This window comes from Oncorhynchus clarkii, chromosome 1 (assembly GCF_045791955.1).
Source record: "Oncorhynchus clarkii lewisi isolate Uvic-CL-2024 chromosome 1, UVic_Ocla_1.0, whole genome shotgun sequence".
NCBI classification, from domain to species: domain Eukaryota; kingdom Metazoa; phylum Chordata; class Actinopteri; order Salmoniformes; family Salmonidae; genus Oncorhynchus; species Oncorhynchus clarkii.
This window is the reverse complement of record NC_092147.1, coordinates 41,074,644-41,097,525: the sequence shown is the minus strand read 5'-3', so window position 1 is coordinate 41,097,525 and position 22,882 is coordinate 41,074,644. Positions and strand designations below refer to the sequence as shown.

The 22,882-nt window shown below is 44.2% G+C and overlaps 1 protein-coding gene across 1 annotated transcript in view; it reads right to left on the bottom strand.

The window, feature by feature from the left end:
• The window catches only part of LOC139407099 (poly (ADP-ribose) polymerase family, member 12a), a 31,899-nt gene extending 11,603 nt beyond the window's left edge, over nt 1-20,296 (bottom strand). Inside the window, exons 1-2 of the mRNA XM_071150499.1 lie at nt 19,647-20,296; nt 18,629-18,764 (exon numbers count right to left, since the gene is read on the bottom strand). Of these exons, the coding sequence (XP_071006600.1) occupies nt 18,629-18,764; nt 19,647-19,963 (453 nt within the window). The 5' untranslated portion in view covers nt 19,964-20,296. The remainder of the gene's footprint in view (nt 1-18,628; nt 18,765-19,646) is intronic.
• Nucleotides 20,297-22,882: the final 2,586 nt, after the last annotated feature.

Here is a 22,882-nt window from a genome sequence, read left to right as displayed (position 1 = left end):
TGACTGGAGTCTTCGACAATTTTATGAGTCTTCCTCTGACACCGCCTAGTATACAATTTAGGTCCTGGATGGCAGGAAGCTTGGCCCCAGTGATGTACTGGGCCGTACGCACTGCCCTCTGTAGTGCCTTATGGTCAGATGCCGAGCAGTTGCCATACCAGGCAACCGGTGATGCAACCGGTCAGGATGCTCTCGATGGTGCAGCTGTAGAACTTTGAGGATCTGGGGAACCATGTTAAATCTTTTCAGTTTCCTGAGGGGGAAAATGCATTGTCGTGCCCTTTTCACAACTGCCTTGTTGTGTTTGGACCATTATAGTTTGTTGGTGATGTAGACACTAAGGAACTTGAAAGTCTCGACTCGCTCCACGACACCCCCATCGATGTTAATGGGGGTGTGCCATGTCCTCTTTTTCCTGTAGTCCACGATCATCTCCTTTGTCTTGCTCATGTTGAGGGAGAGGTTACTGTCCTGGCACCACACTGTCAGGTCTCTGACCTCCACCCTATAGGCTGTCTCATCGTTGTCGGTGATCAGGCCTACCACCATTGTGTCGTCAACAAACTAGATGTTGGAGTCGTGCTTGGCCACACAGTCGTGGGTGAACAGGGAGTACAGGAGGGGACTACGCACGCACCCCTGATTGGAGTGGGTCTAGGGTTCCTGGGATAATGGTGTTGATGTGAGCCATGACCAGCCTTTCAAAGCACTTCATGGCTACCGGCATGAGTGCTAGGGGGCGGGACTCATTTAGGTTGGTTACCTTCACTTTCTTGGGCACATGGACTATGGTGGTCTGCTTGAAACGTGCAGGTATTACAAACTCGGTCAGGGAGAGGTTGAAAATGTCAGTGAAGACGCATGCCAGTTGGTCCGCGCATGCTCCGAGTACACGTCCTAGTAATCCGTCTGGCCCTGCGGCCTTGTGAATGTTGACCTGTTTAAATAGTCTTGCTCGCATGCCAGTTGATCCGCGCATGCTCCGAGTACACGTCCTAGTAATCCGTCTGGCCCTGCGGCCTTGTGAATGTTGACCTGTTTAAAAAGTCTTGCTCACGTCGGCTACGGAGAACGTGATCACACAGTCGTCCGGAACAGCTGGTGCACTCATGCATGCGTCAGTGTTGCTTGCCTTGAAGCGAGCATAAAAAGGCATTTAGCTCTTCTGGTAGGCTCGCATCACTGGGCAGCTCGCGGCTGGGTTTCCCTTTGTAGTCCGTAATAGTTTGCCTGCCCTGCCAAATCCGATGAGCATCAGAGCCGGCGTAGTATGACTCAATCCTAGTCCTGTACTGACACTTTGCCTGTTTGATGGTTCGTCTGAGTGCACAGCGGGATTTCTTGTAAGCGTCCGGATTAGTGGCCCACTCCAAGAAAGCGGCAGCTCTAGTCTTTAGCTCAGTGCGGATGTTGCCTGTAATCCATGGCTTCTGGTTGGGATATGTACGTATGGTCACTGTGGGGGCGACGAGCGTCACTGGTACTTCCTACTTTCGTTTTGTAAGCAGGAATAAAGAGGATAGAATTATGGCCAGATTTGCCAAATGAGGGGCAAGGGTCAACTTTGTCCGCGTGCGTCTAAGTGTGTGAAGTAAAGGTGGTCTAGAGTTTTTTTCCCCCTCTGGTTGGACATGCCGGTAGAAATGAGGTGAAACTGATTTAAGTCTGCCTGCATTAAATTCCCCGGCCACTAGGAGCACACTTCTGGATGAGCATTTTCTTGTTTGCTTATGGCCTAATACAGCTCGTTGAGTGCGGTCTTAGTGCCAGCATCGGTTTGTGGTGGTAAATAGATGGCTACGAAAAATATAGATGAAAACTGTCTTGGTAGATAGTGTGGTCTACAGTTTATCATGAGGTACTTTACCTCAGGCAAGCAACATCTAGAGACTTCCTTAATATTAGACATTGCACACCAGCTGTTATTGACAAATAGACACACACCACCACCCCTCGTCTTACCGGATGAGGGTGATCAATCCTGCCGATGCACGGAAAATCCAGCCAACTGTATAATATCTGTGTTATTGTTCAGCCACGACTCAGTGAAACATAAGATATTACCGTTTTTTTATGTCCCATTGGTAGGACAGTCTCGAACGGCGCTCATCCAGCTTATTCTCCAGTGATTCCACGTTTGGCAATAGCACAGATGGTAGAGGCGGGTTACCCACTCGCCAACAAATTCTCACAAGTCATCTGCGCCCCCTGTATCTCCATCTTTTCTTCATGCGAATGATGGGGATTTGGGCCAGGTCAGGGAGAAACATTATATTTCTTCAAATCAGACTCTGCATCTCAAGTCAGACACTGCATCTCAGTGCTTGAGGCGTCTCTACAGACCCTGGTTCGATTCCAGGCTGTATCACAGGCTGTATCACAGAAAACGGGCTCCTCCCAATCGCACAATTGGCCCAGCATCTACTGGGTTTGGCCGGTGTAGGCCATCATTGTAAATAAGAATTTGTTAACTGACTTGCCTAATTAAATAAAGGTAACGATTTTTTAAAATGTTTTATCTTAAAATCTAGGAAAACCAAAGTTCCAAAGGTTGGGCCTAATAGTGTATAAGGAGGTCATGCAATACAAGTATTGTAATGATTCCTACAGTTTGTTGAAGATTAAAATCATATTTTCTAGTCTGTGGTGTGTAATGAGAAGCAACCAGACGCTGTACTTGACACATTTTTGAAAATGCTTATTACAGTTACTAATAAGCATGCACCCATTAAGAAAGGGAATGTTAAAACTGAGGCAAAAGGAATGGAAAATAAGTTTGGCTGCATCGCTCTGGATGGGAAGCTGTTAGATGACTAATGTGATGTCGTTGTTGAGTGGCTTCACTGCAAGTATATTGTATGTTTTAAATTTAAAAAAAATATATATAAAAGAAAAAGTCTGGCTGTACAGCCGATTGACAAAGTACTGTAAATTGAGGAATCATGTGACTACAATGAACAAAAAGACGAAGAAACTTTGCTATGAAATAAAGAACAATTATATCATGAGTAATAGTAAAGCCTTAAAATAAAATTGTACGCAAAAAAACTCCATTCATTGAATCAGATGTCTCACTCAACACAAAGCCCACTGATATTGCCAACTACTTTAAAAAATAATAATAGGCAAGATTAGCAAATGTAGGCATGATATGCTAACAACATGTGACCGACCGGCTCGATTCTGTCTCATGAAGAAACATTTGAAATGGTGTTTATTTTTTTTTACATTGGATCACACACTACAGTTGAGTAACAATGTGAAAGTAATTCTGTCTTTGAAAGTTGAACTTCACTTCTGAGAAAATGGCCTTTGACTGAATGTTTTGTTACACCTACTGGAGAGCTCTTCTTTGTCAACACCTATTCAGCACGTTCACACTCTCTTAAGCTTTAGCCCCACCCATCTCTGTAAAGGGTTGATCCGAACATTCTGTTCTAACAACAGTAGTCAAGCACCCAAGCTAACTGGCTAACGTTGGCTAGCTAATTCCAGACACAAATGAGAGAATAGCGCACTGACCATTTCACTCGCCCTAGCAGAGCTAGTTAGGCTGTTGTGTTATCTAGAGCGTTTGTGACTGCAACTGTGCTGCTGGAAAAAATGTATGCCTTTTTTCCAACTTTTACTGACACCGGCCATATTCAACGGGTGTTGAGCGTACGTTCATTCGTCAGTTATTTTGAGCTCTGGCACACTCAGACCAGAGTACTCTGAAATTGGAATTTAGCAGTTATGTCTATCAACAGCTGTTGCAGTGACATCATGAGCATTCTATTGAAATGGATACTTGCATATTGGAGTCTTTTGTTAAGACATGTAGCTAGCTAGCTAAACAATTAACCATAATCTCAACTCATGATGTTACTACCCTGCATGAATCTGCAGGTAGCTGACCAACCAGATTCAATGTTAGCTAGCTAACATTAGGCTATAACTAAACAAAGCAAATGGCGCCGAGAACCAAATAATATTACTACATAGATCATACACGTAACGTTAGCTAGCAAGCCAGCCAGCTAATGTTAGCTAGCTAGCTAACAGTACACTAACTTTAAATGAAAACAACTTTATGACAAAATTAGAAATGTGTAATATCTGAAAATGTAGCTAGCTAGACTATCTTACATATACATCTTACGTATACATGGATGGACGCTTCTCCCTCTCTGTCACGGATGCCACTATTATTATGAACCTACACATCCATGCATATCTGACCAAATTATGAAAGACAAGCATTGTAATTCAGAATTCCGTAAAGGGTGTGGAAAAAAAATTGTCGTCTAACAATGACGAGCCACCTGAGTCTGACAACTTGGATTGAAAATTACTGCGAATGATAGTGGAGAATATTGCCACTACTTTTTTGCCATCTCTTCCATCTAAGCCTACAGGAAAGTGTGTGCACTCAGGCCTGGCGGGAAGCAAAGCACACTTTACTGGCTCAAACAGCCGACCAATCAGCCTGTTCCCCACCCTTAGTAAACTATTGGAAATAAATTGTGTTTAACCAGATAATTTGTTTACTGTGAAATACAATGCTAACAACAGATTTTCAGAATGCTTATAGGGAAGGGCATTCAATATGTACAGCACTTACACAAATGACTGATGATTGGCTGACAAATTGATAATAAATTATTGTGGGAGTGGTTGTGTTAGACTTCAGTGCAGCTTTTGACATTATCGATCATAATCTGCTGCTGGAAAAACTTGTGTTACGGCTTTACATCCCCTGCTATAAAGACCTGTCACTGACTCTGGGCAAAGCCTGTGTGTCTATGTATGCTGATTAGAGGTCGACCGATTAATCGGAATGGCCGATTAATTAGGGCCGATTTCAAGTTTTCATAACAATTGGAAATCTGTATTTTTGGGCGCCGATTTTTTTAAACACCTTTATTTAATCTTTATTTAACTTGGCAAGTCCGTTAAGAACACATTCTTATTTTCAGAGACGGCCTAGAAATGGTGGGTTAACTGCCTCATGAAAATCTGTCGTTCTGCCCCTGAACCTTGTCAGCCCGGGGGATCCAATCTTGCAACATTACAGTTAACTAGTCCAACGCAATAATGACCTGCCTCTCTCGTTGCACTCCACAAGGAGACTGTCTGTTACGCAAATGCAATAAGCCAAGGTAAGTTGCTAGCTAGCATTACACTTCTCATAAAAAACAATCAATCATAATAGTTAACTACACGTGTCCTTTGTTGCATATAATCTGACTGAGCATCTAACTCCGCTCTGACTGAGCGGTGGTAGGCAGAAGCAGGCGCGTAAACATTCATTCAAACAGAACTTTCGTGCGTTTTGCCAGCAGCTCTTCGTTGTGCGTCAAGCATTGTGCTGTTTATGACTTCAAGCCTATCAACTCCCGAGATGAGGCTGGTGTAACCGAAGTGAAATGGCTGGCTAGTTAGCCTGCGCTAATAGCATTTCAAACTTCACTCGCTCTGAGCCTTGGGGTGGTTGTTTCCCTTGCTCTGCATGGGTAACCCTGCTTCGATGTGGTGGCTGTTGTCGTAGTGTTGCTGGTTCGAGCCCAGGGAGGAGCGAGGAGAGGAACGGAAGCTATACTGTTACACTGGCAATACTAAAGTGACTATAAGAACATCCAATAGTCAACGGTTAATTAAATACAAAATGGTATAGAGGGAAATAGTCCTATAATTCCTATAATAACTACAACCTAAAATGTCTTACCTGGGAATATTGAAGACTGTTAAGGAACCACCAGCTTTCATATGTTCTCATGTTCTGAGCAAGGAACTGAAACGTTAACTTTCTTACATAGCACATATTGCACTTTTACTTTTTTTTTTTTGTTTTTGTTTTTACTTAGAGCTGCAGTCAGTTTCAGAATGTGTGGCAAGAAATAAGTTTGTCCTAAATATTTCAAAAACTAAATGCATTGTTTTTGGGACAAATCGTTCACTAAACCTCAACTAAATCTTGTACTGAATAATGTGGAAATTGAGCAAGTTGAGGAGACTAAACTGCTTTGAATAACCCTAGTTTGTATACTGTCATGGTCAAAACATATTGATGCAAAAGTAGCCAAGATGCGGAGAGGTCCGTCCATAATAAAGCGCTGCTCTGCCTTCTTAACAGCGCTATCAACAAGGCAGGTCTTACAGACCATACTGTAGTTTTGTTGCACCTGGACTACTGTCTAGTTGTCACGAGTCCGACCAAGGGTGTTTCCCTTTCCCGGGCCGGTGGCGCTCGGCGGTCGTCGTCACCGGCCTATTAGCTGCCACTGATTGTTTTTCCTCCCCCTCCTTGTATGTTGAGTGGTAGCACCTGTGGATGTTTAATTAGTTTGTCTTTATTAGACAGCCGGCCCGCCTGGTTGTTGTGCGGGATTATTTCTATGTAACCTTCGGCTCTGTGGTATAGGCACGTGTTAGTGCCCGGTCGGGATTGTTTCCCCTTGTACATTTTGATTCCCTGTGTTGTGGGAACGTAACTTTTTGTGAGCACCCTGTGGTGCGTTGGTGCGATTAAAAGACGCGCAGCATTGAACTCTCTGTCTCCTGCATTTGACTCCACACCCACGACACCCGGAGCATTACAGAATCCCGCACCTATCAAATTGAATGGAGTCAGCAGGAGCAGCAGCCAACCCTCTCCCATCGATGGAGGAACGGGTTCTCCACCACACCACCGTCCTTCATCGGATCGGATCCGCGATGGATCAAGTGATGGAGAAAATGGACAGATGGGAGAGGAGTGGGCTCCTCTCTCCACCTTCGGCACCCACGGTTCCGGACTCCCCATCTCCCGACTCCAGCACCCTCCGTCTGACGCTACCGAGGGCTTATGATGGAGCGGCGGCGGGTTGCCAGGGGTTTCTGCTCCAGCTGGAGCTATACCTGGCCACCATCAGACCCACTCCCTCAGGAGCAGAGAGGGTGAGTGTCCTCATCTCCTGCCTCACGGGTCGTGCCCTGGAATGGGCGAACGCGGTCTGGAATGGCCCAGACTCAGCGCGGGAGCACTACCCAGAGTTTTCCCGCCGCTTCCGTGCAGTGTTTGATTACCCTCTAGACGGCCGAGCGGCGGGAGAACGACTATTTCACCTCAGGCAGGAGAGGAGGAGCGCTCAGGATTACGCGCTGGAGTTCCGGACCTTGGCAGCCGGATCTGGGTGGAACGACAGGGCCCTTATGGACCACTACAGGTGTAGTCTCCGAGAGGACGTCCGCCGGGAGTTAGCGTGTCGGGACACCACTCTGTCACTGGATCAGCTGATTGACATGTCCATTCGACTGGATAATCTGCTGGCTGCCCGCGGGCGTTCAGAGAGGGTCCTGTGCGTTCCACCACCCAGCCCCTCCGCTCCCATTCCGATGGAGTTGGGAGGGGCTGCGCCGAGGGGTACCGGAGGAGGAGGCCTTCCCTGCACCAACTGTGGTCGGAGAGGACACACGTCTGATCGGTGCTGGGGGGGTCCGTCTGGGAGTAGAGATGGCAGGCGGAACGCTTCTCGGTCACCCCAGGTGAGTCAGCATCAAACTCACCCAGAACCCCCTGTTGGCCACATGTTTGTCTTAACTTTTTTCCTTCGCTTTTTTCCCTCTTCCCAGCATAGGGCGCTAGTCGATTCAGGCGCAGCTGGGAACTTTATGGATCGCGGACTCGCCCTTAAGTTAGGGGTTCCGCTGGTGCCGATAGATTCTCCTTTCCCCGTGCACTCCCTAGATAGCCGGCCATTAGGGTCAGGGATGGTCAGGGAGACCACGGTCCCACTGGACATGGTGACGCAGGGGAATCATAGGGAGCGTATCAGTTTCTTTATTATTGATTCGCCTGCGTTTCCAGTGGTGCTGGGGACTCCCTGGCTGGCCCGGCACAATCCTAAAATTTTGTGGAGACAGGGGGTTCTCCAGGGGTGGTCAGAGGAGTGTTCTGGAAGGTGTTTGGGAGTTTCCATCGGTGCCACGTCGGTGGAGAGTCCAGACCAGGGTACCACGGTGTGCATTCCCCCCGAGTATGCCGATTTGGCAATCGCTTTCAGTAAAGTGAAAGCGACTAAATTACCACCTTATCGACCGGGAAGGGATTGTACGATAGATCTCCAGGTAGACGCTGCGCTTCCCAAGAGTCACGTGTACCCGCTGTCCCAGGAGGAGACGTTGGCAATGGAGACATGTCACGGAGGCGCTGGGACAGGGGTACATTCGGTCCTCCATTTCACCCGTCTCCTCGAGTTTCTTTTTTGTGAGGAAAAAGGAGGGAGGCTTGCGTCCGTGTATCGATTATAGAGGTCTAAACGCCATCACAGTGGGGTATAGTTACCCTCTACCTCTCATCGCTACGGCGGTGGAATCGTTCCACGGAGCGCAGTTCTTCACAAAACTGGATCTCAGGAGCGCGTATAGTTTGGTGCGTATTCGGAAGGGAGACGAGTGGAAAACCGCATTTAGTACTACATCAGGCCACTATGAGTACCTCGTCATGCCGTATGGGTTAAAGAATGCTCCAGCCGTTTTTCAATCCTTTGTAGACGAGATTCTCAGGGACCTGTGCGGGCAGGGAGTGGTGGTTTATATCGATGACATTCTGATCTACTCGGCCACTCACACCGCGCATGTGTCTCTGGTGCGCAAGGTGCTTGGTAGACTGCTGGAGCATGACCTATACGTCAAGGCTGAGAAATGCGTGTTCTCTAAACGAGCCGTCTCTTTTCTGGGATATCGCATTTCCACCTCGGGGGTAGTGATGGAGGGTGACCGCATTAGGGCCGTGCGTAATTGGCCGACTCCGACCACGGTAAAGGAGGTGCAGCGGTTTCTGGGTTTTGCCAACTACTACCGGAGGTTTATCCGGGGTTTTGGCCAGGTAGCGGCTCCCATCACCTCACTGCTGAAGGGGGGCCCGGTGCGTTTGCAGTGGTCAGTGGTCAGCAGAGGCGGCGCATTCAACAAATTGAAGGCGCTGTTTACTGATGCGCCCGTGTTGGCGCATCCGGACCCCTCTCTAGCATTCATAGTGGAGGTGGACGCGTCCGAGGCTGGGGTGGGTGCCGTGCTATCACAGCGCTCGGGTACGCCACCAAAACTCCGCCCCTGCGCTTTCTTCTCAAGGAAGCTCAGCCCAGCGGAGCGTAACTATGATGTGGGGGACCGGGAGTTGCTAGCGGTGGTTAGAGCTCTGAAGGTGTGGAGACACTGGCTTGAGGGGGCTAAACACCCCTTTCTCATCTGGACCGACCACCAGAATCTGGAGTATATTCGGGCAGCTAGGAGACTTAACCCACGTCAGGCAAGGTGGGCCATGTTCTTCACCCGGTTCCGGTTTACTTTGTCTTATAGACCGGGCTCCCAGAACATGAAGGCTGACGCACTGTCCAGCCTTTATGACACGGAGGATGGGTCCACCGAACCTACTCCCATCCTTCCCGCCTCGAAGCTGGTAGCCCCAGTGGTATGGGAGGTGGACTCGGACATCGAGCGGGCGTTACGGGCTGAACCCGCGCCTCCTCAGTGTCCAGCGGGGCGAAGGTACGTGCCGCTTGGTGTTCGGGACAAACTGATTCGGTGGGCTCACTTCCTACCCTCCTCGGGTCACCCTGGGGTGACGAGGACAGTGGGGAGCCTTCAGGGGAGGTATTGGTGGCCTACGTTGGCTAAGGACGTTAAGGGTTATGTCTCCTCCTGTTCAGTGTGCGCTCAGAGTAAGGCTCCTAGGCACCTTCCTAGAGGGAAGCTGTTCCACAGCGGCCATGGTCACATCTGTCCATAGATTTCCTAACCGATCTCCCGCCGTCTCAGGGGAACACCACGGTTCTGGTGATTGTGGATCGGTTCTCTAAGTCCTGCCGTCTCCTCCCGTTGCCCGGTATCCCTACAGCCCTACAGACTGCGGAGGCGTTATTCACCCATGTCTTCCGGCACTACGGGGTGCCGGAGGACATCGTTTCTGATCGGGGCCCCCAATTCACGTCCCGGGTATGGAGAGCGTTCATGGAACGTTTGGGGGTCTCTGTCAGCCTGACCTCCGGTTATCACCCCGAGAGTAATGGGCAGGTGGAGAGAGTGAACCAGGAGGTTGGTAGGTTTCTGCGGTCGTATTGCCAGGATCGGCCAGGGGAGTGGGCACGATACATTCCCTGGGCTGAAATGGCTCAGAACTCACTACGCCACTCCTCTACTAACGTGTCCCCTTTTCAGTGTGTGTTGGGGTACCAGCCGGTCCTGGCACCATGGCATCAGAGCCAGACCGAGGCTCCTGCGGTGGAGGAATGGGTACAGCGCTCCAAGGAGACCTGGAGGGCCGTCCAGGAATCTCTACGACAAGCGAGTGGGCGGCAGAAGAGGAGTGCTGACCGCCACCGCAGTGAGGCCCCCGTGTTTGTACCGGGAGACAGGGTCTGGCTCTCGACCCGAAACCTACCTCTCCGCTTGCCCTGCCGGAAGCTTGGTCCGCAGTGTGTAGGGCCCTTTAAAGTCCTGAGGAGGATAAACGAGGTGTGTTATCGATTACAACTCCCTTCCTATTATCGTATTAACCCCTCGTTTCATGTGTCTCTCCTCAGGCCGGTGGTAGCTGGTCCCCTACAGGACAGTGAGGTACCGGAGGTCCCTCCCCCCCCCGCTGGACATCGAGGGGTCCCCGGCGTACACGATCCGGGCCATTCTGGACTCAAGACGCCGGGTGAGGGGCCTGCAGTACCTCGTGGACTGGGAGGGGTACGGTCCGGAGGAGAGGTGCTGGGTACCGGTGGGGGACATCTTGGATCCCTCCATGTTGAGGGATTTCCATCGCCTCCAACCGGATCGCCCTGCGCCTCGTCCTCCGGGGCGACCTCGAGGCCGGTGTCGGCGCGCTGCGGGAGCCGCGCGTCAGGGGGGGGGGGGGGGGGTACTGTCACGAGTCCGACCAAGGGTGTTTCCCTTTCCCCGGCCGGTGGCGCTCGGCGGCCGTCGTCACCGGCCTATTAGCTGCCACTGATTGTTTTTCCTCCCCCTCCTTGTATGTTGAGTGGTAGCACCTGTGGATGTTTAATTAGTTTGTCTTTATTAGACAGCCGGCCCGCCTGGTTGTTGTGCGGGATTATTTCTATGTAACCTTCGGCTCTGTGGTATAGGCACGTGTTAGTGCCCGGTCGGGATTGTTTCCCCTTGTACATTTTGATTCCCTGTGTTGTGGGAACGTAACTTTTTGTGAGCACCCTGTGGTGCGTTGGTGCGATTAAAAGACGCGCAGCATTGAACTCTCTGTCTCCTGCATTTGACTCCACACCCACGACACCCGGAGCATTACACTAGTCGTGTGGTCAGGTGCCACAAAGAGGGACTTAAATGTACACAGAGCTAACATTAAGATATGTCCATGTTAAACTTTCCTGGCTCAAAGTAGAGGAGAGATTGACTTCATCACTTCGTGTATTTTGAGAGGTATTGGCATGTTGAATGCACCGCACTGTCTGTTTAAACTACTGGCACACAGTTCAGACACCAATGAATACCCCACAAGACATGCCACCGGGGACTGTGAACAGACCTGTGAGGTCAGAACAGAGTATGGGAGGCGCACAGTACTATTCCACATCAAGTAACTCATGCAAGCAGTAAATAATATTTTTGTTTAAATATGAAAATTAATCTTATGGAACAGCGGGGAATGTGAAGCGATAACGCACACACACGCAGATTTTGTGTTGTAGATATGTGGTAGTAGAGTAGTGGCCTGAGGGCACACACTTAATGCTTTGTGAAATGTAATGTAATTAATAGTATATACACCACCGTTCAAAAGTTGAGTCACTTAGAAATGTCCTTGTTTTTTAAATAAAAAAAATTGCCTTTCTCCATTAAAATAACATCAAATTGATCAGAAATACAGTGTAGACATTGTTAATGTTGTAAATGACTATTGTAGCTGGAAACAACATTTTTTTTATGGAATATGTACATAGGCGTACAGAGGCCCATTATCAGCAACCATCACTCCTGTATTCCAATGGCACGGTGTGTTAGCCTTTTAAAATTATAAACTTGGATTAGCTAACTGATCATTAGAAAACCCTTTTGGAATTATGTTAGCACAGCTGAAAACTGTTGTTCTGATTAAAGAAGCAATAAAACTGTCTTTCTTTAGACTAGTTGAGTATCTGGAGCATCAGCATTTGTGGGTTCGATTACAGGCTCAAATTGGCCAGAAACAAATACATTTCTTATGAAACTCGTCAGTCTATTCTTGTTCTGAGAAATGAAGGCTATTCCATGCGAGAAATTGCTAAGAAACTGAAGATCTTGTAAAACGCTGTGTACTACTCCCTTCACAGAACAGGGCAAACTGGTTCTAACCAGAATAGAAAGAGGAGTGGGAGGCCCCGGTGCACAACTGAGCAAGGGGACAAGTACATTAGAGTGTCTAGTGTGAGAAACAGACGCCTCACAAGTCCTCAACTGGCAGCTTCATTAAATAGTACCCAGTCTTAACATCAACAACGAAGAGGCAACTCCGGCATGCTGGCCTTCTAGGCAGAGTTGCAAAGAAAAAGTCATATCTCAGACTGGCCAATAAAAAGAAAAGCTGGGCAAAAGAACACAGATACTGGACAGAGGGAGATTGGAAAAAAAGTGTTATGGACAGACGCAGAAAAAATGAAAAGAGGATGGAGTGCTTGACGCCATCTGGCAAGCATGGTGGAGGCAATGTGATGGTCTGGGGGTGCTTTGGTGTTGGTAAAGTGGGATATTTGTACAGGGTAAAATGGATCTTTAAGAAGAAAGGCTATCACTCTATTTCGCAACACCATGCCATACCCGGTAGATGGCACTTAATTGGAGCCAATTTCCTCCTACAACAGGACAATGACCCAAAGCACAGCTCCAAACTATGCAATACCTATTTAGGGAAGAAGCAGTCAGCTGGTATTGTGTCTATAATGGAGTGGCCAGTCACTGGATGTCAACCCTATTGAGCTGTTGTGGGAGCAGCTTGACTGTATGGTACGTAAGAAGTGCCCATCAAGCCAATCCAACTTGTGGGAGGTGCTTCAGGAAGCATGGGGTGAAATATCTTCAGATTACCTAAACAAATTGACAACTAGAATGCCAAAGGTCTACAAGGCTGTAATTGCTGCAAATGGAGGATTCTTTGACAAAAGCAAAGTTTGAAGGACACAGTTATTATTTCAATTAAAAATCATTATTTATAACCTTGTCAATGTCTTGACTATGTTTCCTATTCATTTTGCAACTCATTTCATGTATGTTTTCATGGAAAACAAGGACATTTCTAAGTGACCCCAAACTCTTGCACGGTAATGTAACTGCCTTAATGTTGCTGGACCCCAGGAAGAGTAGCTGCTCTGCCTTGGTAGCAGGTGATGGGTATCCATAATCAATTAATACATATAAACAGGCATTGAACACTGGTCACTTTAATAATGTTTACATGTACCATTTTACCCACTTCATATGTACAGCATATAACGTATTCTAGTCAAGACTCATCTTATATAATTACTGCTGTAGAACTTCTCTATTCATATACTTTCCATACTGTATACACACCATCATACAGTATGTAGACATTCTAAACAGTGTTTTGATAACTTTCAAGTCTAACAGTTCCATGTAGAATAAGTCATACTTCACATTACACCTTAAAAGTAGTTCTGCTGATATAACAGTGTGCAAATATTATACCTTCATGTATGGTGTTCCGTATTAGACAGGACTTCCCTGACATGTTTGAAGAACATACAGTACAATTCGATTCAATAATAACAAAAGACGACAGAAAGTTATAGATGTGTCTTGTTTAATTGTCGTGCAAGGTCTCTCCCAATACAGACATCAGTATCAACCTTTCTTTCAGTCAAAGGACTCCATTTAAAAAGCATCTATTCTGCCCATCTGTAGAAAAACAAGGAAGAGTTGACGTGTGACACGTATTGAAAAGGTGATATTACTAAACACTTGTGATGTACTGTCTTATTAGTAATCACCTTCTATCCCTTCTGAGGTGTTTGCCAATGCCTGATGGGCATGGCAGAGTAGATCAGCTCCAGGCCACTCATCATAGATACTGGTCATGAAGGAGCCTGACTTCAGCTCCTATATCACACAGACAGTCACCATACAGTCATAGAAGCCAACAGTAAACACACGGTTGAACATAGCTGTGAATTAGGATCTCTGATTGGCTAATTCACAAGGGACACGTGCCAGCATGGCACTGACTGGTTGGCATTACTCACTCAGGCCCAGGAGCAATGTTGCCTCAAAGCTGCAAGCGCAGGCGAGCAGCTTCCCTCGACTGCTGTGCAGAAGTAGTATCAGCCCACTCAGAGAAGCACTAGAGTTTTACGTTTCGCTCTAGTGTGGGAATTGTGATCAAATCACTTTCAATGTTACATACCAAAACAAAACGAACATAGTATGCAAAACTAACTTTGCAAGAGATTTTCTTGTAGGCAGAGTGCATTGGAGTAGGATTCTATTGCATTGACAGGCACAGACCGGTGCACCATAACCAGTAAGAGCTGCAGTCGGCCTATATGTAAATATCCATTGCCATATCTGTGCCATTCACTTTAAACTGGACTGTGTTTAGGCTACAGCATGAGCGGTAGTGAGCAGATGCGCTTGTTTTGAGACGAAAGCGAGAGCTGCATGTAGCCACGTGCACATTTTTTCATATTCTAAACTAGTAGGTGAGTTATTAGCCCAGTTATAGCTAATTTGTAGTCAATAATGGGGGAGTGATTGCTTCCTACAAGAGCACAGAATGTGTGCATTTCTAGAAATCTTTGAAAAACTAGCCAGGTAAAGAGCTTTTTTGTGTCTTAAAATGGGCAGTGTTGTATTTTGAAACTTTTTGAATGCTAAGTAGCCAACAGGCAGAACGTAGCATAATTTCTATGATTCTCTAATAAATGGTATGGCAATAATAATGATCTTTATTTTGAAAGTGGTTTCTTGCATCAAACATTTTCAGTCATGTCCTTCTCTGAAAGACAAGTGGATAAGCAGGTTAATGTCAAGCCTGCATGGGTTTTTCAAAGGTCTCTACATTGAACACCACACATTGGTTGCTACTGTAGATTGAATGATAGAACAGCTATTCCCATGTTAAAATGTTATGGGATGCATTTTCTCCATTGTTTCTGATGGTAGGCCACTCTGGTAGGTCTACATTATGATCAAATTGCCACAGTAGACTACTTGGCCACTGTTAAACCTGCAACTGAAAAAGAGGATACAACCTCAGTGTTCACAGTAAACGCGCACCGGAAGTTGCTCAGTGCGGATTTTTTTTTGGGGGGGGGGAACATTGCCCAATAGTAGTCCATTGGCACAGTGGAAGCGGACAACATACAAGACACACAGCACTGATTACATTATCAATGGTGTTTAGGTGAATTCCAGGACGGACCACGATGCTGCTGAACAACAAATCCACCAGGTTTTGTATGTGGCCTGTGAATTAAATATCATCACTCAAACATATAGTGAGAAAATAAATCTAGTTTAGAAGTAATGTACAGTACCAGGTGTTTGGACACACCTATTCATTCCAGGGGTTTTCTTTATTTTTTGCATTGTAGAATAATAGTGAAGACATCAAAACAATGAAATAACAAATATGGAATCATGTAGCAACCAAAAAAAGGTGTTAAACATTAATATATTTTTTTACATTTGAGATTCTTCAAAGTAGCCACCCTTCACAGCTTCACATTATCTCAAACAGCATCATGAGGTAATCACCTGGAATGCATTTCAATTAACAGGTGTGCCTAGTTAAAAGTAAATATGTGGAATTATTTTCCTTCTTAATGCATTTGAGCCAATCAATTGTGTTGTGAAAAGGTAGGGTTGGTTCGACAACATACGGTGATCGCTACATAAATAGTCATATTAAACATTCATGAAAATACAAGTGTCTCACATGTTTCGAAAGCCTAGAATCTTGCTAATCCAACTGCGTTGTCAGATTTAAAAAAGGATTTACTGCGAAAGAATACGATGCGATTATCTGAGCATAGAGCCCCATAAAAAAACAACTATTTCAACCAGCACAGGCGTAACAAAATCACAAACTGCATTAAAATAAATTGTTTACCTTTGACGATCTTCCTCTGTTTGCAATACCAATGTTCATTGTTACCCAATGAATGTTTTTTTGTTTGATAAAATCCATTTTTATAGCCTAACACGAAACATTTTGTGAACCGCTTGTGTCGTGAATTCCGTCTCATTCCATTTTCGACAACACATTCGAGGTAAATACACACACAAAACGTGACTTTTCCAGTCATGTTTGGTTTCATTGCAATCAACTAGTTTTGGGTCATTTCGCAGGACGTATTGACTGAAAGAAACCGATTTGAAGACAAGTAATGACATCATTGTGCACCAATGATTTGCCCACTGTTTAGTTGATTGACTGTATTTTAACCCAATGACCACTGATCGTCTTGAAATCTAGCTGGGTAGATAGCCAATGAGCTGAGGTAAACGGCAATATGTAATGTTTATGTGTTGGAAGACCAACCCATGTAGTAAACTCCGGCGTAAAGAGGTTCATTCGCCATTGATGATTCATACCGGAAGGAGCAACGCATGTTGCGCACAGCATTGTTTTGGTAAAGCGCATATTCAATCAATCAGTATGGCGACTAAGTCAGGAAAAGCTAAATCTAAGTCTAGATATACAGATGTACACACAATTTTAGAAGAAATTGATCGAGGATGATTTATTTAGCGATTCCCAATTGGAGGAATATTTTTTGAACGGAGAGGACTTCGTTTTGGACTGGTAAAGTCTTCTCATGCTAATGCCGTTGTATGAAATTAATAATATAAAATATTATTTGTGAAATGAAATAGCCTATTTGAGGCTGTTGAGGGGAGGGCAGGCCCACAACAATGGCCAAAGTGAAATGGAGACAGTAGATACAGCTGGTCTGTTGTAATATAATAGAGACAGTAGATCTAGCTGAAATGTCATAATATAAATGAGACAGTAGATCTAGCAGGTCTATAATAATATATTCAACCTTATTCAACCTTATCAACCAATTTTTCAGTTTTTGAATTGTTAAAAAAGTTTGAAATATCCAATAAATGTCGTTCCACTTCATGATTGTGTCCCACTTGTTGTTGATTCTTCACAAAAAAATACAGTTTTATATCTTTATGTTTGAAGCCTGAAATGTGGCAAAAGGTCGCAAAGTTCAAGGGGGCCGAATACTTTCGCAAGGCACTGTATATATGTTTATTATACCTGTTGATACAGGGCTCATATGTGAAACTATTCTAACTGAACATTTTCTTTCACATTGACACTGAATCTGAAAGAGAGCCCCCAGTCCCAAGGTGTCCATCCCCCACTGAAGCTGGTTCATCCAGCTCCTGCCACAAGTGGTGTTCATCTGCCCAAATGTATTTCTGCAGGCATGGATGTGCTATGGCACCTGGCATCAGCAGTATAATATTGTGTAGAGGACTGAGGGTCTTCCAAATATTGAAAGTGTTATTTTGTAAATGTATATATTTTTTTTGGGGGGGGGGCAGAATACCATTTTGGTATTTTGTATATAGTTATTCCATTCAAAATGTATAACTTCACCAATTTGGACACTTGGGTACATTTGGGCTACTTGTGTGGAACACCTGGGTGACTTCATGATAAATGTCATGTAGCACACTCATTTTGGAAGTTATCATTCTGAAACTTTGCACAAGTACTGTTGCCCTCTATGTTTTTCACTGAAATTGTTCCCATCATCCTATCTGAATGTTTGTTTTATCTTGTTCATTTTAAAGATGATACAACAATAAAAAATAATGTTTTTTTTCATTGTATTATCTAAACCAGATCTATTGTGTTATATTCTCCTACATTCAATTCACATTTACACAAACTTCAGAGTGTTTTCTTTCAAATGGTACCAAGAATATGCAGCTACAGGCAGTTAGAGTTGGGTGTTTCTTCAGGAGGAAATTGAAAAAAGTAGGGGGTAGCTCTAAGAGATTATTAACCAGCATGGCTCCCACAGCATTTTGTGCTTCGTGGGACTATCACTTGTTTTTCAACAGGACAATGACCCAACACACCTGCAGGCTGTGTACGGACTATTTGACCAAGAAGGAGAGTGATGAAGTTCTGCATCAGATGACATGGCCTCCACAATCACCCAATCTCAACCCAATTGAAATGGTTTGGAAGGAGTTGGACCGCAGAGTGAAGGAAAAGCAGCCAACAATTGCTTAGCATATGTGGGAACTCCTTCAAGACTGTTGAAAAAGCATTCCAGGTGAGCTGGTTGAGAGAATGCCAAGAGTGTGGAAAGCTGTCATCAAGGCAAAGGGTGGCTACACTCATGCAGACTTGACAACAAAGTGTCCACATGGCAACCCTCTAGTAAGTCGCGATGAACTCACAATTTTGACACTATAATTAATGTTTGACTCATATCGATGCCATATAGGCCATTTAAAACCAGAGAAGTTGATTCTAAAGGCCAGTTGACCTTTAATAAACAGTATGGCAGAAATTCCAGCTATTACAGAGTAAGGAGGTGACCTTACAGTATTACCTTATTGCTAACCTTCCCAGTAACCTATCCAATCTTTGGTCATTTTGAGAGCCACCCACCTCAGGCATCAGGTAGGGGTCGTTCTGCAGCAGTAGTGGAAACAGCTCTGCCTCCCCCAGCTCATGGTGATCCACACTCCTTATAAGAGCTGTGTTGTGTGGGGAATCTAGACTGTGGGCATTTTTGCACTTGTTCCTTGAGTTTAAAGAGAAATGCGAACAATGTAAGTACATTGACAAAATATGAGCAAATTAAACCAAGACAACAGCAGAGTCACATTACTAACTTTCAAGCATTAGTCAGGTCAACAAATGCTGTTGGCTCCTCAGCAAAAATATGTTGTTGTTATATCTATTCACTAACTAGTCCAATCAAAGCTTATATCTGATACTCATTGCTTGAGATACCAAATAAATGAGTCACAGGGCCAGTTACAACAGGTGTGTTTGTGGTCAAAGTGTAACAATAGCAGATTCTACACCCGAATTATCAACATACATTACTAAATCCGGTTTACCACTTAGGTAAAAATGTTTTTATATTGGATATTCAGTTCTCTCTGTCAATAGCACGTAAACAAATCGTGCCGTGACTATGAAAGTGATATATTCTGAATCAAGGGAAGATGGAGAAAATCCACACCTTTTTTGTTGTTGAAATGTATATTTTATTTTTCTGGATTTCAATCTTCAATAGCTCTTAAATAAAGCGTGCCGTCTATGAAAATTATATATCCTGGATCATGGGAAGATGGATTAAACTCCATCCTCCATCTCCCTTGATTCAGAATACATGATTTTCATAAAACAAAGCGTGCCGTGACTAAGAACTATTCAAGATTTTAATTCCATTTTGTTATTAAAAATAAAATTAGTGGATTGTTCTCCATTCACCCGATACAGAATATACAATTTGTATAGCCATAGTATGCCTGGTTCAATAGCTATTGATGAGAGAACCGAATATCTAATATAAAACTAATTTGACCTCAGTATTTCCCTATGATATGAAACATCTGCAGTTCCACTATGAGATAAAAAAAAATATGTTTATAGTCTCACAGAACATGACACCTACCCGAACCTGCAGTTACCGCATACAAAGTATCTGCACAAGTGTAAGTTCTCGCAATGAAGACAATCGCCAGGAGGGCTTTGACAGACTCGCAGTGAAGTCTTTGCAACAATAACACTGTTCTGGCTCATAGCGAGACGCGAGGCCTTTCCTTCGCCTTTACTGATGGCATATTTTCCTCTGTCACAAAGTATTCCAAGTAGGACGTCATCTGCAACAGTGAACTTTTGACCAACGATCCGGTCAAGCTGCTTGAAGTCCAAGCATCCTTGATTTCCACACAGAATTTGTGTTACATATCGAGACACGACAGACGACATCGTGTTTCGGTCGGGGAAATTATATTTTTTGATCCTCACCTCACCCAACTTGCAATTGGACGTCAGTCACGCTTCCGGAGAAACGAAACTCAAAGTCAAAGCCCTTTAAACCTGGTTCCACAGGATTTCACAGCCATAACGTCAAAACGTTCTATAATATTGTAAAAATTAATGAAAAAATATATAATTATGTCTTTTTGGTTAGGCACAAGGTTAGCAGTGAGGTTAAGGTTAGGTTTAACATTTAAAGTAGATATAGGCGGGGTTTATGACTGTGGAAGCTAGTGACCAGCTCCTAGTGACGACACTTTAAACCTCTGCTTTCAACATGGACAATTTGGTAGTTGTTGAAAATTCACACCACCAGGTCCTCTGTTTATATGACCAACATAGGATTTTGCATAACCTCTGCTTTTTATTCCACTGTGTTATGTAAAACATGAAATACATAAATTCATGTAATAATACCTAATGGTCACACGATGGCAGTACAGTATAGCAATGAACAATAGACCTCCGCAGGCAACTTTTGTTACCTGTCAAGTTGCTTCTACAAAGTACTGACTCAGGGGTGTGAATACTTATGTAAATGAGACATTTCTAATAAATTACTAAACATTTGTAAAAACATGTTTTCACTTTGTCAATATGGGGTATCGTGTGTAGGTGGTGGAGAAAAAAATATTGAATTCAGGCTGTAGCACAGCAAAATGTGGAGTAAGTCAAGGGGCATGAATACTTTCTGAAGGAACTATAAAGCAGCAGCACTAAATCTACGTCAGATGTAAATATAGACTAGCCGCTAGAGAATAAGGAACTGAATTGCATTTACTATATGTAGCACCTTAATTTGCGTGCATTGAATGGTGTGGTTTATTCTTATGGACTTTCAAACATATCAGCAGCTTAGGTCTTATACAGTTGAAGTCTGAAGTTTACATATACCTCAGCCAAATATATTTAAACTCAGTTTCACAATTCCTGAAATGTAATCCTAGTAAAAATTCCCTGTCTTAGGTCAGTTAGGATCCCCACTTTATTTTAAGAATGTGAAATGTCAGAATAATAGTAGAGAGAATGATTTATTTCAGATTTTATTTCTTTCATCACATTCCCAGTGGGTCAGATGCTTACATACATTCAATTAGTATTTGGTAGCATTGACTTTAAATTGTTTATCTTGGGTCAAACGGTTCAGGTAGCCTTCCACAAGCTTCCCACAATAAGTTGGGTGAATTTTGGCCCATTCCTCTTGACAGAGCTGGTGTAACCGAGTCATGTTTGTAGGCCTTCTTGCTCACACACACTTTTTCAGTTCTGCCCACAAATGTTGTATAGGATAGAGGTCAGGGCTTTGTGATGGCCACTCCAATACCTTGACTTTGTTGTCCTTAAGCCATTTTGCCACAACTTTGGAAGTATGCTTGGGGTCATTGTTCATTTGGAAGACACATTTGCGACCAAGGTTTAACTTCCTGACGGATGTCTTGAGATGTTGCTTCAATATATCAACATAGTTTTCCATCCTCATGATGCCATCTATTTTATGAAGTGCACCTGTCCCTCCTTCAGCAGTGCACCCCCACAACATGAATCTGCCACCCCTGTGCTTCACAGTTGGGATGGTGTTCTTCGGGTTGCAAGCCTTCCCCTTTTTCCTCCAAACATAACAATGGTCATTATGGCCAAACAGATCTATTTTTGTTTCATCAGACCAGAGGACATTTCTCCAAAAAGTAAGATTTTTTCCACCATGTGCAGTTGCAAACCGCAGTCTGGCGTTATTATGGCAGTTTTGGAGCAGTGACTTCTTCCTTGTTGAGCGGCCTTTTAGATTTGGTCAGTATATGACTCGTTTTACTGTGAAAATAGATAGTTTTGTAGCGGTTTCCTCCAGCATCTTCCCAGGGTCCTTTGCGGTTGTTCTGGGATTGATTGGCACTTTTCACACCAAAGTATGTTCATCTCTAGGAGAGAGAACACATCTCCTTCCTGAGCGGTATGACAGCTGTGTGGTCCCATGGTGTTTATACTTGCGTACTATTGTTTGTACAGATGAACGTGGTACCTTCAGGTGTTTGGAAATTGCTCCCAAGGATGAACCAGACTTTTTCTGAGGTCTTGGCTGATTTCTTTTGATTTTCCCATGATGTCAAGCAAAGAGGCACTGAGTTTGAAGGTCGGCCTTGAAATACATCCACAGGTAAACCTCCAATTAACTCAAATTATGTCAATTAGCCTATCAGAAGCTTCTAAAGCCATGACATCATCTGGAATTTTCCAAGCTGTTACATACACTAAGTTGACTGTGCCTTTAAACTTCCGACCCACTGGAATTGTGATACTGTGAATAAGTGAAATAATCTGTCTGTAAATAATTGTTGGAAAATGTGTCATGCACACAGTAGATGTCCTAACCAACTTGACAAAACTATAGTTTTTTTGAACAAGAAATGTGTGGAGTGGTTGAAAAACGAGTTAATGACTCCAACCTAAGTGTATGTAAACTTCCGACTTCAACTGTACCCATTTTCCTCAGAGTAAGATATAATGTACATTAACTTGAAAATTAGTTGTAAATAGTGAAGTATATCCTGTAACACAATGACCAGAGGTTTAGAGTGCTGCTGACAACATGCACAGTGCTAATTATCACAAGAGGACAAAAGACCACTTCAGACTGAACAATTGCCTTTATTAGAAAGAAAAACCCTTGAGGAACAACCCTCAAATAGCTCTAAAAGTTAAGATATTTCATGCCAAATATACAGTTCTATACATAAAAGTGCATTGTCACAATGTATAAGCAGTATCTTTATTATTCAATAATTAATAACTTTTTCTAAAATGGCATCATCATTATTAATTCATTCATCTCGCTTCCTACTGCTCTTAACACAGGTTCTGAAATGAGAATGC